The 16,993-nt window shown below is 40.9% G+C and overlaps 1 protein-coding gene across 2 annotated transcripts in view; it reads right to left on the minus strand.

Moving 5' to 3' along the window:
• Window positions 1-595: 595 nt before the first annotated feature.
• The window catches only part of FAM71F2 (family with sequence similarity 71 member F2), a 48,501-nt gene continuing 32,103 nt past the window's right edge, over window positions 596-16,993 (minus strand). Inside the window, exons 4-5 of one of the 2 annotated variants that reach the window (XM_037836226.1) lie at window positions 16,171-16,299; window positions 596-1,962 (exon numbers count right to left, since the gene is read on the minus strand). In XM_037836226.1, coding sequence (XP_037692154.1) covers window positions 1,767-1,962; window positions 16,171-16,299 — 325 coding nt within the window. In that variant the 3' untranslated portion in view covers window positions 596-1,766. The remainder of the gene's footprint in view (window positions 1,963-16,170; window positions 16,300-16,993) is intronic. The other variant, XM_037836225.1, reaches the window with a different exon arrangement.

Genomic DNA, 16,993 nt, shown 5'->3' on the forward strand with positions numbered 1-16,993 from the left:
GCCTTGTCATTTCATGTCAAAGAGTTTGGAATTATCAAGGGGAGAACTATGGTCAGATTTACGTTTCAGAAAAATTGCTATTATAGAGGTGTGGAAGAAGAATGGATTGGAAGGGATTGGGAAGGCATCAAGAGCAGAGTTAGACAGCCTGGGTTCGGGTTCTAGCTCTGCTATTTACTAGTGGTATGACTTAAGTAAGTTCCTGAACTTCTCTGAGGCTTACGTTCATCATTGGTACAATGTGATAATAGAGTATCTACCTCTCCCAATGGGTTGTGGTGTGGATTAAATGATCTTTGTAAATTCTTAGCATAGTGCCTGGCATATAGTAAGTTTCTAAGGAATGTTAGCTCTTATTGTTATTATAATAATGATGGAGTCTGGGAGACCAATTAGGGTATTGCAATAGCCTAGTTGAGAGCTGATGGAGGCTTCAACTGAGGCAATCAGGGATAACGATCCCTTAAGTATTGATAAACACACCATATTAGAGTTAGGGAACCATATACTTTATCATTCATACAAGGACACTTTTGAGAGTGAATGGGTACACTATTAATAAAGATATGAGGACAGCAGGCATAAATTGGGAAGGACGATCATCCTTCTTATTAGTGTCTTGTAAGTTCACCTTCTAAATGTCCCTCACCAGCACCAACAATTCTCCATTTATTCGATTGTAACAAGTCAAAAAAGTTTTTGTTTTGTTTTGTTTTTTTATTTGGGACAAGAGAAATCTGAAAACATTAGGCATTCTTTCAGCTCAGCCTACCTCCCCCTATCCCACAAAGGGTGAATATGGGAAAGCAGGTCCTCCAGCCTTTATTTGGAGACAGGGTGGCTCAACTTCACCTCAACCTTAGCGTCCTTTCTATGTCTCCAAAATAGGCTTGGTATCTCCTCCAAACAAACCCTTTGTAAAAATCGGGGAATTTGTGTAGCTGTCTCCTTCTCTCTAATATATCCATAATCTATCATGGTTCCTGGCACTTAGCAAGAGCTCAATAAACATTTGTTGAACATTGTGGTATTATTTCCCAAGTAAACATTCTCTACTTGTCTAGAGGCTGGCCAAAGCTCCCCCCCTCATCCCCAATACACACAACATACCTTCCAGTTTGCTTTCATTAGGTTCTGGTAGTAAAAGTCAAATCATGTGGGGTTCCCGGTAACAGGTCAGCATTTCCCTTATCAGAAGCCATGTCTTCATTAGCAACCAAAGTTTGTACGACCCCTGGTAAGCCTTCATAAATTTTATGCTAATTCAGGGAGTGGGGAGCTGAGGAGTCAATTTTTTGCTCAAAACAAAGGGAGCACACAATGGCACCTCTCAGTTGGCCATCTTCATGGTATCTTTCACTTTGGGCTTATAACAAGCCTGCCTCAGCTTTGCTAGGCACCCTACCCCTTTGAAACAGGAAGTTGGATTATTCCCCAGAGACCCTTTTCTCTGGACTGGTTTTCTTGGCTTTGTTTGGCTGCTTTGGTGTTTCTACTGAGCAGACAACTTTTTTCAACTTATTTTCCCAAGAAGTGAACTCTTGCTACTAACTTGTCCTTATCCAGCCTGAAGCCTTCCTATAGCACAACCTACTGCAAAGAGGGACTCACCAGAAGGTTTATTGGTAGAAGTACAGAAGAACCTTGTTACAAACACCACCTTACCTCTCCCATGGTCACCTGGCCTACAATATGAAAATGGCTTTACAGGAAGTCGTAGCAAGTGCACTGAAGCCAAGGAAATATCATCCTGTTTTGGCTGGGTGTTAGGGTCCCCAGAAGTCCCCTCCTAGGGCACTGGCCACAGGTATCTCTATGGAGGGCTCTTCTGAGTTCTCTTGTTCCCAGAGGCTGTGGCTCAGGGTGGCTCTCAGGGGTACATTCGGACTGATTGAACTTGCTACCAGTGGGTGCGTCTTCTTGCTTCTGGATTTGTCCATTTCAGTGGTGGTGTTGGTGTGTCTGTTGGAGCCCAGGAATTTGGAGTCAATGAAAGCAATAAAGTAATAGAAGAAAAAGAAAACTTTGCTAAAAATCTAATTTGAAAACCTTGGACACAGATGTGTATATGGAAATGATAGGCATGGACAATACGGTATGATATGGACAATATGGTATGATGTGCCTAAAAGTGACTTGAGGGGGAAAGCAAAGAGGAGGGAGCCTGGAGTTAAGGACACTTAGTTGAGGAGTAGAACAGATACTTCTTCAAACCTTCGACATTGTTTTTACGTGTTGGGAACCTAATGTGTTATGACCCAAAGGCAAAATCTGAATCTGCTTGGATCTGCCTGATAAACACTCTAAACTGGCAGGTGGTAGCATCAGCCTAAGAAAAAAGACAACATTAAATCAGTTTTTCATGATAATAATAAGAATAATCACTTAATGTGTCTTAAAAGGGGGTGGGGGCTAAATTCTTTTAAAAATTCTGATTACAAGTAGAATGCATGTTGTCTTTAAAAGAAAAATAGAAACTATAAAAAGTACCAAAAATAAGATAAAAATCACTGTTCTAGTTTGCTAATGCTGCAGAATGCAAAACACCAGAGATGGACTGGCTTTTATAAAAAGGGGGTTTATTTGGCTATACAGTTACAGTCTTAAGGCCATAAAGTGTCCAAGGTAACACATCAGTAATCAGGTACCTTCACTGGAGGATGGCAAATGGCGTCCGGAAAACCTCTGTTAGCTGGGAAGGCACGTGGCTGGCGTCTGCTCCAAAGTTCTGGTTTCAAAATGGCTTTCTCCCAGGACATTCCTCTCTAGCAAGCTTGCTCTTCTTCAAAACGTCACTCACAGCTGCACTCCTTTCAGTCTCTTTGAGTCAGCATGTTTTATATGGCTCCACTGATCAAGGCCCACCCTGAATGGGTGGGGTCACACCTCTATAGGAGTATCCCACTGAAGTCACCATCCACAGCTGGGTGGGGCACATTCCAAGCAAATCTAACCAGCACCAAAACGTCTGTCCCACAAGACCACAAAGATAATGGCATTTGGGGGACACAATACATTCAAACCGGCACATTCCACCCCCTGGACCCCAAAATGACATTATCTTTCCAAATACAAAATACATTCATTTCATCACAATATCACAAAAACTTAAACCATTTCAGTAACAAAAGTTAAGTACAAAATCCCATCAAAATCAATTTAGGCGTGGTGGGTCCTAAGGCACAATTCTCCCTTATCTTTGGATCTGTAAACTTAGAACAAGTTATATGCTTCCAATATACAAAGGAGGGACATTCATAGGATGAACATTTCCATTGCCATAAGGAGAAAGAGTAAGGAAAACAGGGTTAACAGGACCAAAACAGTTCCTAAAACCTGCAGGACAAACTCCATTAGATTTCAAAGTCTGAGAGTAATTTACAGAACGATGTTGCATCCTTGGGGCTTGAGAGAGTGGAAGCCTAACCCTTCCTAAGGGCCTTTTTGGCAGCCCTTTCCTCTCCAAATGCTTAGGTGAGTGCTCCAACATACCCACACATTGGGGAGACCACCTTCTCGGCCCCACCCTCCTCAAACATCGGGGCAGCTCCCGGATTCCCTTCCATCTCCGGGGCACACGCTCAACCCCTTCAGAACAGTGTGGTGGCAGCCAGGCTCTCCCCAATTCCCTGGGAATGTGCTCCAACCTCTTTGGGACTTGAGGTGGCAAAACTCTTCCAGAGCATCGAGGTGGAATGCCCGCCCTCGACCTCCAGGGCAAACTCACCCTTCCCATGCATGTGGGCTGCTCCGCTCTCCCAGCCCGAGACCTCTTGACTCCAGACCTCAACCTCCATGGCTCTGTCTTTGAAGAGATTTTTCCTTTAATTTTTTCCTTGTCTGTCTCCTCCAGTCCAGACCGGCAATGGCTCTGTCTATAAAGATCTCGCAAAAATTCTGTTGGCTTTGCATGAAGCATACAGGGGTCAAAGCCATCAGACAATAGGACTTTCCACAAATCCTTTCTGGATAATTCCATCTCCAATCTTGGCTTGTACTGAAATGGCGGCTGGGTTCCATGTTTGGTTACATCCTCACATTGGGCTGTAGCTTCTGGGATTCCACCCCCTGGAAGCCTGTAATTTTCCAAGCCATCAGCTTCTGGTTTCTTTGAACCCAAGAGTTCAGTTCTAAGTTTATCTCTCTCTGCTCGCATTTTACTATAAGCTGCAAGGAGAAGCCAGGATACGTCCTCCACACGTAGTCTGGAGATCTCCTCAGCTAAGTATTCCAGGTTGTTGCTTCCAGATTCTTCCTTCCATCTGACACCAGGACTCAATTTTGCCAAATTCTCTGCCACTTTAAAACAAGGATCGCCTTTCTTCCAGTTTGCAACAACACATTGATCATCTCTGTTCAAGGCCTCATCCGAAGTATCTTTAGAGTCCGCATTTCCACAAACAGTCTCTTTAAAGCAGTTTTGGCCTTTTCTATCAAGCTCCTCACAACTCTTCCAGAAACTCCCCCTTATCCATTTAAAAAGCCGTTCCAACATGTTTGGTGTTTGCAAACTCAGCAGCAAAAGCACCCCACTTCTCTGGTACCAAAATCTGTCCTAGTTTGCTAATGCTGCAGAATGCAAAACACCAGAGATGGACTGGCTTTTATAAAAAGGGGGTTTATTTGGCTATACAGTTACAGTCTTAAGGCCATAAAGTGTCCAAGGTAACACATCAGTAATCAGGTACCTTCACTGGAGGATGGCAAATGGCGTCCGGAAAACCTCTGTTAGCTGGGAAGGCACGTGGCTGGCGTCTGCTCCAAAGTTCTGGTTTCAAAATGGCTTTCTCCCAGGACATTCCTCTCTAGCAAGCTTGCTCTTCTTCAAAACGTCACTCACAGCTGCACTCCTTTCAGTCTCTTTGAGTCAGCATGTTTTATATGGCTCCACTGATCAAGGCCCACCCTGAATGGGTGGGGTCACACCTCTATAGGAGTATCCCACTGAAGTCACCATCCACAGCTGGGTGGGGCACATTCCAAGCAAATCTAACCAGCACCAAAACGTCTGTCCCACAAGACCACAAAGATAATGGCATTTGGGGGACACAATACATTCAAACCGGCACAATCACTTACATCATTATTATTCAGAGATAAGTGCAGTGAATATTTTTGAGTGAAAATAATTTGACTTATTTAGCTAGAGACTGGCAATATGGTTGAGTAATCTAAAATCCTCCTTGCTATGAAACACATAGAAATGTAGGATAAAATATAATAAACAATTTCAATGCATTGCTGAACTCATAAAAGGTATAGAAAAATCCCAGGGGCCAAAACTAAGAGTGACCTAAAAATTAGAGGAGTATGAGCTGAAGCTGGGGCTGCCCTGAGGGACTTGCTTGTCTTGTAACCAAGAGCTTGCAATTTGATGGCCATCTGAGATGGGAGATAAAGCCTTGGACCTGAGATATTTGCATAAGTCCAGGACTTTCAAAACAATACCCTCAGTGAAAGGATACACTATAAAGAAATCCATCCAGTGCCATAAGGAAGCTCACGTGTATCAGGCTGTGCTCAGAGTCAAAATGAAAGTCTTTCCTGAAAATTCATTTCTTTGGGACTGTCTTCATACTGGTTTGAGGTCTGAATTAGTACAAGTTCCAAGAACTCCCAAGCTGAGAAACTAATATAAAAAATTTCTCCTGCATCATCAATATCGCTGAGGCATCTGGAGGAAGCAAACTGAATATGGTTCTAGGGGATCATCTTCCCCCAATTCAGGCCAACATGAGTCCCACAGATAAAGAAAGACCTGTTCAAAATACACTCATGATTAAAAATTTCAGCTACAAACCAGCCACAAAATCCACATGACTACAGTATCTGTAGGAGGCAAAGCAGAGAGATGCAACAGGGCTCTGAAAACAGGAAAATTCCTAAATCTACCACAGCTACCCAATGGAAAGTGTGGCAGACTGATTTGAGAAGAGCATTGGAAACTAGGAGGTGACTGGAAGAGGTCCATGGTGAAGTCTGAAGTAGCTGGAGCAGTATGTGCCTTATGAACTCTCAAAAGCAGCCAAAGAAGCTCCCTCACAGAACAAAGCCAAATGCCATAGAAAAAAACCACTGGAAGTGGAATCCAAATTGAGCATGAGAGGGACAAATGAAACAAAGGAAAGAGGATGGTCAGCTCAAGAACAGGGAGGGAAACAGAGCCAGGGTCACAAACACTTCACAAAACCAACACAAGAGGGAGCTCTACAACAAAGCTAGAAAAGCCACCCTGCCCCAACTCTCCTTCCCAAACGTTCAGAATTTCACATAAAATAAGCATCATAAAAGGATCGTGTTTAAATCCTGTACAAAGTTATATAAGAGCACATAGAACATAATATATACTTGAAAATGCAAGAAAGATGTGCCTATAAATAAAGGATAACTGTAACCTAGCATTTCAAAATGAACTAAAAGAAATTAAGAAAATTATGGAATAACATGTCAGAATTAAAAACATTCAAAAATGAAGTGATAGAACGTGAGAAAAAAATTGGAAATTTCTAAGAAACCAGCACTATCTCTAAAACAAAGCCTAAACTACAAATAACACAAGAGCAAACAAACATAAGAGATAATATGTTGAAAAATAGAAGGTTAAAAAATTAAAAAGGTCAAAACTGACTGTGTTATAAAATTTCAACTTCCATGTTAGACCAAGGGAAGAGATGTCTATTTGGTGCAGGATCTATATTTTCTAAACAGGATAACTCTACAGTCAGTTTGTTCAAACACCACGATTGCATGGAGCTTTGAATAGGAAGTGAGATATGGTGGGTTGGTATAGGTTAGAGTGAAATAGTGACACATCCCTAAGTAATTTGGGCAGAGAATAAAAAATATATTTACAGCTCCCCTGCCCCCCCACCGAGGAGCTGGGGGAAGGTGCAGAAGTGTTGGACTTCCTCACCTGGACTGGTGTTAATGTTGTCACAAACATTGGGACTGGTGGTTTGATGTGCCGAGCCCTCTATCATGGGACTTGCCCTTGTGGGGCTCGTTACTGCAAAGGAGAGGCTAAACTTGCATATAATTGTGCCTAAGAGTCTCCCCCTGAGTACCTTTTTGTTGCTCAGATGTGGCCCTCTCTCTCTCTCTAACTGAGCCATCTCGGCAGGTGAACTCACTGCCTTCCCCCCTACATGGGACCCAACTCCCAGGGGTGTAAATCTCCCTGGCAACACAGGATATGACTCCCAGGGATGAATCTGGACCCAACATCATGGGATTGAGAATATCTTCTTGACCAAAAGGGGAATGCAAAATGAGACAAAATAATTTCAGTGGCTGAGAGATTTCAAATGGAGTCGAGAGGTCACTCTGGTGGACATTCATATGCAGTAAATAGACAACACCTCCTAGGTTTTAATGTATTGGAATAGCTAGAAGTAAATACCTGAAACTACCAAACTCCAACCCAGTAGTCTGGACTCCTGAAGACAAGTGTATAATAATGTAGATTACAAGGGGTGACAGTGTGATTGTGAAGGCCTTGTGGATCACACTCCCTTTGTCTAGTGTGTGGATGAATGGGTAGAAAAGTGGGGACAAAAACCAAATGACAAATAGGGTGGGATGGGGGGGATGGTTTGGGTGTTATTTTTTTACTTTTACTTTTTGTTCTTATTCTGATTCTTTCTGATGTAAGGAAAATGTTCAGAAATAGATTGTGGTGATGAATGCATAACTATATGATTGTATTGTGAACAGCTGATTGTATACCATGGATGATTGTTTGGTATGTGAATATGTTTCAATAAAACTGAATTTAAAAAAAAAATTTAAAAAAGAGAAAGTGACAGATATATTAGATAGGCAAAGATGATACAACATACAAATAATAAGAGGGTCTGTTTCAGTTTCCTGGCTGCTAAAACAAATCCCATACAATGGTTTGATTTAAAAATGGAAATTTATTAGCTCTAGATTTTGAGGTTAGGGAAAGTCCACAATTGAGTCTTCAGCAAGGTAATACTTTCCTCTCAAAGTCTGTGTCATTCCAGGGTTGGCTGCTGCCAATCCTTAGTCCTTGGCTTTCCGGTCACATGGCAATGCACACAGCAGCATTTTCTCCTCTCTCTTCCAAGAAGACTTCCAGCTTCTTCCTGCTCTCCATTGCTTCTCTCTGTGTGTCCAATTTCTTTTGCTTGTAAGGACTTCTGCCGTATTGGATTAAGGCCCACCCTTGTTCATGTTGAGCTTACCTTAACTAATAATATCTTCAAAGGTCCTATTTACAAATGTGTTCACACCCACAGGACCAGGGGTTGGGACCTGAACATGCCTTTTGTGGGGAACATGATTAAATCCCCAACAGTAGGTAAAGAAGAAAAAGTTTTAAATTATAATTCAAGCTACCTTGAAATTATAAAAAAGACTTGAAACTATCTATAAGGTGTTTTGGTTTGGTAAAGCTCATGAAATGCAATATACTAGAAATGGGTTGGCTTTTACAATGGGTATTTATTACAGTTTACAATTTGCAGTTCTTAGGCTATGAAAATGTCTAACTCAAGGCATCAAAAGGATGATACCTGAACTGTGCATCTGGGACACCTCTCACCTGGGAAGGCGCATGGCTGGTGTTAGCTGGACCTTCTCTTCTGGGTATCACTACTTTCAGCTTCTGGCTTCAGTGGTTTCCTCTCTGTTTTCTGTTGGTCCTCTCTTAGCTTTTGTGTGACTTCTTTCTGTCTTTTATCCTCTTAAAAAGGACTCCAGTAAGAGGATTAAGACCCACCCTGGGACACGCCTCAACTGAAATAACCTAATCAAAAGGTCCCACCTATAGCAGATCTACACCTACAGGAATGGATTAAAAGAACATGGTCTTTTCTGAGGTACATATAGCTTCAAACTATCACTTAGGGGGCATATCATATATTGGGTAAAATCAACCCAGAATGACCAATACTGAAATATAAAACAAAAACAAAAACAAAATAAAACACCTCCTTTGGCCATCCAGGCAACTGACCAAATCATTTACAAGAGAAAAAATTATCATCAGATTTTTAGACAGCAATGCTTTATGACAGAATATATTGGATTGCTATGTTTAGAATACTCAAGAAAATAAACTATGAGCCAAGGATTCTATATCCAGGGAAACTGACTTCCAAGTATAAAAGTACCAGACAAACTGTTTAGAACATGCAAGAAATTCATGGAATACTGTATTATACCCATGAATCCATCCTGAGGAATCTGCTAAAGCAAAGGCTTCAAACAACTAAAAGAACTGGATAAATATCAATATAACTGGATATGAGCATTAAATATATTTATTTCTAGAAATAAAATGGTTAGAAGGGAGAAAGTATGGTATGAAATGACTATATGCTGTGAAAATGTGATAAAGTGTAACAATTAAAAATGAGAAGAGAAATGGAGAGAGTTTGTAAAAAGTAGAATAGGCCTTTGATTGCCTTATAATTATGAGCTGGAGTAAAAGAATGTTACTTCAGTGATCTCAGGCAAAATAGTGGAGTAGGAAGCTCTAGGGGGCACACCATATATCGGGTAAAATCCACTGAAACTATTAATGAGCTGTAAAGAGCAATGGGAATAAACTATTCTGGAACTCAGGAACCTGACTGGACATATATAACAACCAGGGAAGTGCTTCATGAAAGGGAAGCTCATGATTTTTCATAAGAGAGCAGCATGTGCAAACCAGCTACCATCCTTCATTCTTCACCCTGCCATAGCTGTGGGGATAGTGACCATATTCTTGGAGCAGCTGGCTGGTGCCAGAGTGGGCAGTAGAGACCTTGCCCTCCAGAAATTTGTGGGTGTATATTTTAGTTGGTCTGGCATTTCTTTGAGGGACAGTGCAGACAGTTGCATTTCTTTTGGCCCTCTTGGGTTGCAATGACTTCCCCCAGTGGCATCTACTGGAACTTAAATGGACAGTATTTCCCCCCTTTTTGTGGAATCAGACATTTAAAGAAATCTTTGTCAGTTTACTGGCTGACCATAAAGATAACAGAACATAAATTTCAGAGGCCATGCACAACAAGGACTGCACACACAAAAATAGTTTGGAAAAGTCACAAAGAGATGATTGCAGGTCTCAACAAGTAAGAATCAGCAATCCCAGAAATGTGGGAAAATCAGATTTTGAGAGATATCATATTATAATATATAGAATGTACAGTTCTCAACATAAAATTACAAAGCATACCCCCCCCTCCAAAAAAAAAAAAAAAAAGAATGGCATATTCACAGGGCAAAAAGTATTTGACAGAACCTATCCCTGAGGAAGCCCAGACATTGGAATTACTAGTCAAAGATACTAAATTAGCTGTCTTAAAGGTGCCCAATGAGCTAAAGGAAACCATGAATAAAGAACTAAAGTGAGTCAGGAAAATTATGTATTAACAAAATGATATCTATAAAGTGATAGAAAACGTAAAAAGGAACAAAAATCTTGGAGCTGAAAAGTACAATAACAAATGAAAGAATTCACTAGAAGTTCATCAGCAGATTTGAACAGGCAGCAGAAAGGATTAGCAAACTTGAAGATAAGGCAATTGAAATTATCCCATCTGAGCAGAAAGAAAACAATAAAGAAAAATGAACAGAGCATTGTTCCTGCAAAGGAGAGGCTTAACTTGCATATAATTGTGCCTAAGAGTCTCCCCCTGAGTACCTCTTTGTTGCTCAGATGTGGCCCTCTCTCTCTCTCTAACTGAGCCACCTCAGCAGGTGAACTCACTGCCTTCCCCCCTACATGGGACCCGATTTCCAGGGGTGTAAATCTCCCTAGCAATGCAGGCTATGACTCCCGGAGATGAATCTGGACCCGGCATCATGGGATTAAGAATATCTTCTTGACCAAAAGAGGGATTCAAAATGAGACAAAATAATTTCAGTGGCTGAGAGATTTCAAATGGAGTTGAGAGGTCACTCTGATGGACATTCTTATGCAGTATATAGAGAACACCTCTTAGGTTTTAATGTATTGGAATAGCTAGAAGTAAATACCTGAAACTACCAAACTCCAACCCAGTAGTCTGGACTCCTGAAGATGACTGTATAATAATGTAGATTACAAGGGGTGACAGTGTGATTGTGAAAAGCTTGTGGATCATACTCCCTTTATCTAGTATATGGATGGATGGGTGAAAAATGGGGACAAAAACTAAATGACAAATAGGGTGGGATGGGGGATGGTTTGGGTGTTCTTTTTTTACTTTTATTTTTTATTCTTATTCTGATTCTTTCTGATGTAAGGAAAATGTTCAGAAGTAGATAGTGGTGATGAATGCATAACTATATGATCGTACTGTGAACAGTTGATTGTATACCATGGATTATTGTATGGTATGTGAATATATTTCAATAAAACTGAATAAAATGTGCCTAAAAGCTTCCTCCCGAATGCTTCTTTGTTGCTCAGATGTGGCCCTCTCTCTCTAGCTAAGCCAACTTGAAAGGTGAAATCACTGCCCTCCCCCCTACATGGGATCAGACACCCAGGGTAGTGAATCTCCCTGGCAACGTGAAATATGACACCTGGGGAGGAATGTAGACCCGGCATCATGGGATGAAGAACATCTTCTTGACCAAAAGGGGGATGTGAAAGGAAATGAAATAAGCTTCAGTGGCAGAGAGATTCCAAAAGGAGCCGAGAGGTCACTCTGGTGGGCACTCTTACGCACAATATAGACAACCCATTTTAGGTTGTAATGAATTGGGGTAGCTGGTGGTAGATACCTGAAACTATCAAACTACAACCCAGAACCTAGGAATCTTGAAGACAATTGTATAAAAATGTGGCTTATGAGGGGGAACAGTGGGATTGGGGGGGCCATGGGGATCACACTCCCCTTTGTCTAGTTTTTGGATGGATGAGTGGAAAGGTGGGGGAAGGAAACAAACAAACAAACAAACAGACAAGGGTGCCCAGTGTTCTTTTCTACTTTAGTTGCTCCTTTTCACTTTAATTATTATTCTGATTATTTTTGTGTGTGTGGTAATGAGGGTGTCGGGGATTGATTTTGGTGATGAATGTACAACTATGTAATGGTGCTGTGAACAACTGAATGTACAATTTGTTTTGTATGACTGAATGGTATGTGAACATATCTCAATAAAATGAATTAAAAAAAAAACTGAATTAAAAAAAAAATGAACAGAGGCTGAGAGGCCAGTGGGACACTATGAAGCACATCAAATATGCATCATAGGAATCCAAGAAGAAGAAGTGAGAGAAAGGAGCCAAAAATATATTTGAAGAAATCACGGCCCAAAACTTCCCATGTCTGATGAAAACACGAGCATAGATCCAAGAAGCTCAACAAATGTCAAAGGGAAACACAAAGAAATTTACATCAGGACATATTATAGTCAAAGAGTCAAAACCCAAAGACAAAGAGAGAATTTTGAAAGCAGAAAGAGAGAAGCAACATATCACAAACAAGAAATCTTCAACTAGATTAACAACTCATTTCTCATTAAAAACAAAAACAGAGTAAGTGTATGCCACTATTACAAGGAGTTAATAATAGAGTAGTCCATCGGGGAAAATTCACCCATTGCAAACTATGGACTATAGTTAACAGTAATATTTTAATATTCTTTCATCAACAGTAACAAATGTACCACATCAACACTAAAAGTCAAAAATAGGGGGGAGGGTGTTAAGGAGTATGGAACGTTTGGGGTTTTTTTTTTTTGGAGTAATGAAAATGTTCTAAAATTGGTTGTGGTGATGAATGCACAACTATGTGATGATACTGTGAACCACTGATTTTGCACTTTGGATGGATTGTATGGTATGTGAATATATCTTAAAACCTTTAAAAACAAAAACAAAACAAAAAACCTGGAGGCTGGAAGGCAATGGGATGACATATTTAAAGTCCTGAAAGAAAAAAACAACTATCAACACAGAATTCTATACCAGACTAAATCATCCTTCAAGGATCAAGGAGAAATTACGAAATTTCCAGATAAACAGAAGTTGGGGAGTTCATTTTCAGTAGACCTGCCCTGCAAGAAATGTTAAAGGGAGTCCTTCAGGCTAAAATGAAAGGACACTAGACAGTAACTCAAAACCATAGAAGAAACAAAGAACACTGGTAAAAGTAACTATATAGACAAATAAAAAGTCAAATTATTGTACATTTGCCTTGTTACTCCTCCATTTTATTCTTACGTGATTTAAAAAGCAAATTAATAAAACAATAATTATAAATCTATGTTAATGGGCACTCAGTATATAAAGATGTAGTCTGTGACAATAACAATATAATGGAAGAGGGACAGAGATGTATAGGAGCAGATCATTTGTATACTATTGAAACTCAATTGGCATTATTCAAACTGGATGGCTATCAGTTTAAAATATTAAATATTAAATTGCAATCCCCAAGGAAACCACTAAGAAAATTACTTGAAATATACAAAAAAGTAAAGAAGGGAATTGTACCAGTTTGTATATATTATGTCCCCCAGAAAAAACATGTTCTTAGATGCAGTCTTGTGGGGACAGACATATTAGTGGGGATTAAGTTGGAACATTTGGATTAAGTTGTTTCCATGGAAATGCACCCCATCCAACTGTGGGTGATAACTCTGGATAATTTCCATGGAGATGTGGCCCCGCCCATTCAGCATGGGTCTTGATTGGTTTACTGGAGCACTATATAAGCTCAGACAGGAGCGGGCTTGCTACAGCCAAGAGGGACACTTGAAGAACATACAGGAGCTGAGAGAGGAGCTGCACATGAGAGACAGTTTGAAGATGGCTGTTGAAAGCAGACTCTTGCTCCAGAGAAGCTAAGAGAGGACAAACGCCTCAAGAGCAACTGAGAGCAACATTTTGAAGAGGAGCTGTGGCCTAGAGAGGAAGATTCTGAGAGAAAGTCATTTTGAATTGCAATCTGAGAGCAAGCAGATGCCAGGCACATGCCTTCCCAGATAAGAGAAGTTTTCCGGATGCCATTGACCATCCTCCAGTGAAGGTACCCAAATGTTGATGCATTACCTTGGACACTTTATGGCCTTAAGACTGTAACTGTGTAACCAAATAAACCCTGTTTTATAAAAGCCAATCCATTTCTGGTGTTTTGCAATCTGGCAGCATTAGCAAACTGGAACAGAAATCAAATGGTACACAATAAAAAAATCAAATAAATAGCAAAAAAAGCAGCAATTGAGAAACAATAATATACATAAGACATATGGAAAATGAATGGCTAAATGGCAGAAGTAAATCCTTCTTACAGTAATTACTTTAAATGTGAATGGATTCAATTTCCCAATTAAAAGTCAGAGATTGGCAGATGGATTTAAAAAATAAATGAACATGATCCATCTATTTGCTGTCTACAAGAGACTCACTTTTTTTTAATCCAGTTTTATTGAGATATATTCATATACCATACAATCATCCATGGTATACATCAACTGTTCGCAGTACCATCACATAGTTATGCATTCATCACCCCAATCTATTTATATATATATATATATATATATATATATATATTTTTTTTTTTTTTTTTTTTTTTTACTGTGACTGTTCAGATACCCTACAACTATCCAAAGAGCCAAAGTGTACAATCAATTGCCCACGGCACCACCATACAGCTGTGCATCCATCAACACAATTATTTTTTTTCAATTTTTAGAACATTTTCACTACTCCAGAGAAGAAATAAAGACAAAAAAAAAGGAAACTCAGATCCTCCCATACCCCTAACCACGCCCCCCCTCCATTATTGATTCATACCCGCCGACACTCTCAGGCGGCTCCCCAGATTCAGTGAGAAGCCAGCACCCCCGTACCTTGATGGAAAATAGCAAGAGTTCGCTGCCCTTTCTACCACATGCACACACCTTTTAGCACTGTTAGTGATTCTCATTACATGCTACCATCACCCTTGTCCATTTCCAAATATTTACATTCACCCTAGTTGAACATTCTGCTCATAATAAGCAACTGCTCCCCATTCTTTAGCCTCATTCTGTATCCTGGTAACTTATATTTCATGTCTATGAGTTTACATATTGTAATTAGTTCATATCAGTGAGACCCTGCAATATTTGCCTTTATGTGTTGTCTTATGTCACTCAATATAGTGCCCTCAAGGTTTCTTCATCAATCCATTTCTTTTAAGATGGTTTTGTTCAAACACTATATATTCTGTCCTAAATAAACAATCATTGGTTCCCTGTATAGTCATGTATTTATGTATTGAGCACCATCGCCTCTCTCTATGTAAGGACGTTTCTTCCACAAAGATGGAGGAAGAGTCAAAGAAGGCAGAGAGGCAAGAGAAAAAGGCAAGAGAAAGAGAGAAAAACAAACAAACAAAGATAGCATTAATCTAAAATAGAATAAAGAGTCAGACAACATTACCAATGCAGGAGTCCCATATGCATTTAGCTTTGGTATATTGCTTTTGTTACATTAAACGAAGCATAATACAATGTTTCTGTTAATTCTAGCCCAAGAGATTCACTTTTGATACAAAATACAGAGGTTGAAAGTAAAATTTTTCACTTTATGGCCTTAAGACTGTAACTGCGTAACCAAATAAACCCTGTGTTATAAAAGCCAATCCATTTCTGGTGTTTTGCAATCTGGCAGCATTAGCAAACTGGAACAGGAATCAAATGGTACACAATAAAAAAATCAAATAAATAGCAAAAAAAGCAGCAATTGAGAAACAATAATATACATAAGACATATGGAAAATGAATGGCTAAATGGCAGAAGTAAATCCTTCTTACAGGAATTACATTAAATGTGAATGGATTCAATTTCCCAATTAAAAGATATTCTACACAAATAATAACCAAAGAGAACTGGATTGTCTATCTGATTGTCAGACAAAACTGGGTTTAAGTCCAAAAATATTACCAAAGACAAAGAAGGACATTCTATATTGACTAAAGGTTCAGTCTACCAAGAAGATAAAATAATTATAAACATACATGCATCTAACAACAGAATACCCAAAACATATAAGCCAAAATTGACATAATGGGAGGGAGAAATAGACACTCCTACAATAATAGTTGGAGACCTCAATACCCCACTTTCAAAAGTGGATAGAGGGGGACAAACTAAGACAGCGGCTAGGTGAGACAGGGCAAAGGAACACCTCCATGAGAAACACTAGATAAGGACCAGAGAGTGACCCAGAATACCGGTTACAGCGATGCGTCAGCTGGATGAGATCTGCTAGTTCCCAGGGGCTGTATACTTGGAGAAACTGGGAGTCCGCATTCTGAAATGAGTGAGTAAGCTGGCTGGAAGTCCTGCAGCCGCGTGGAGATCTGGGGAAGACAGGGTTTGGCATCTGGAGACCAATGGGCTCTTTTAATTAAAAAAAAATAATAAAAGAGAAAAACCCAGGAGCGGCTGCAGCTGCGATTGTGGGAACCACGCAGTAAAACACAGCAAGAGGGGGCTGGGCCGGCCTCTTGGTGTCTGTCCTGGAAGATAGCCCGCTGCAGATATCCCTGGGGCCAGGGGAACGGAGGGGAGAGCCAGAAACCGAAAGAAACCCCGCGGCTAGCAGCTTGCTCCCGGGAGGGCTGGATAAACTCCTGCCCAGGGCCGTGCCCACAGCCCAGAGCCCCACGGAGGGGAGAGCCAGAAACCGAAAGAAACCCCGCGGCTAGCAGCTTGCTCCCGGGAGGGCTGGATAAACTCCTGCCCAGGGCCGTGCCCACAGCCCAGAGCCCCACGGAGGGGAGAGCCAGAAACCGAAAGAAACCCCGCGGCTAGCAGCTTGCTCCCGGGAGGGCTGGATAAACTCCTGCCCAGGGCCGTGCCCACAGCCCAGAGCCCCACGGAGGGGAGAGCCAGAAACCGAAAGAAACCCCGCGGCTAGCAGCTTGCTCCCGGGAGGGCTGGATAAACTCCTGCCCAGGGCCGTGCCCACAGCCCAGAGCCCCACGGAGGGGAGAGCCAGAAACCGAAAGAAACCCCGCGGCTAGCAGCTTGCTCCCGGGAGGGCTGGATAAA

This window comes from Choloepus didactylus, chromosome 5 (assembly GCF_015220235.1).
Source record: "Choloepus didactylus isolate mChoDid1 chromosome 5, mChoDid1.pri, whole genome shotgun sequence".
NCBI lineage: Eukaryota > Metazoa > Chordata > Mammalia > Pilosa > Megalonychidae > Choloepus > Choloepus didactylus.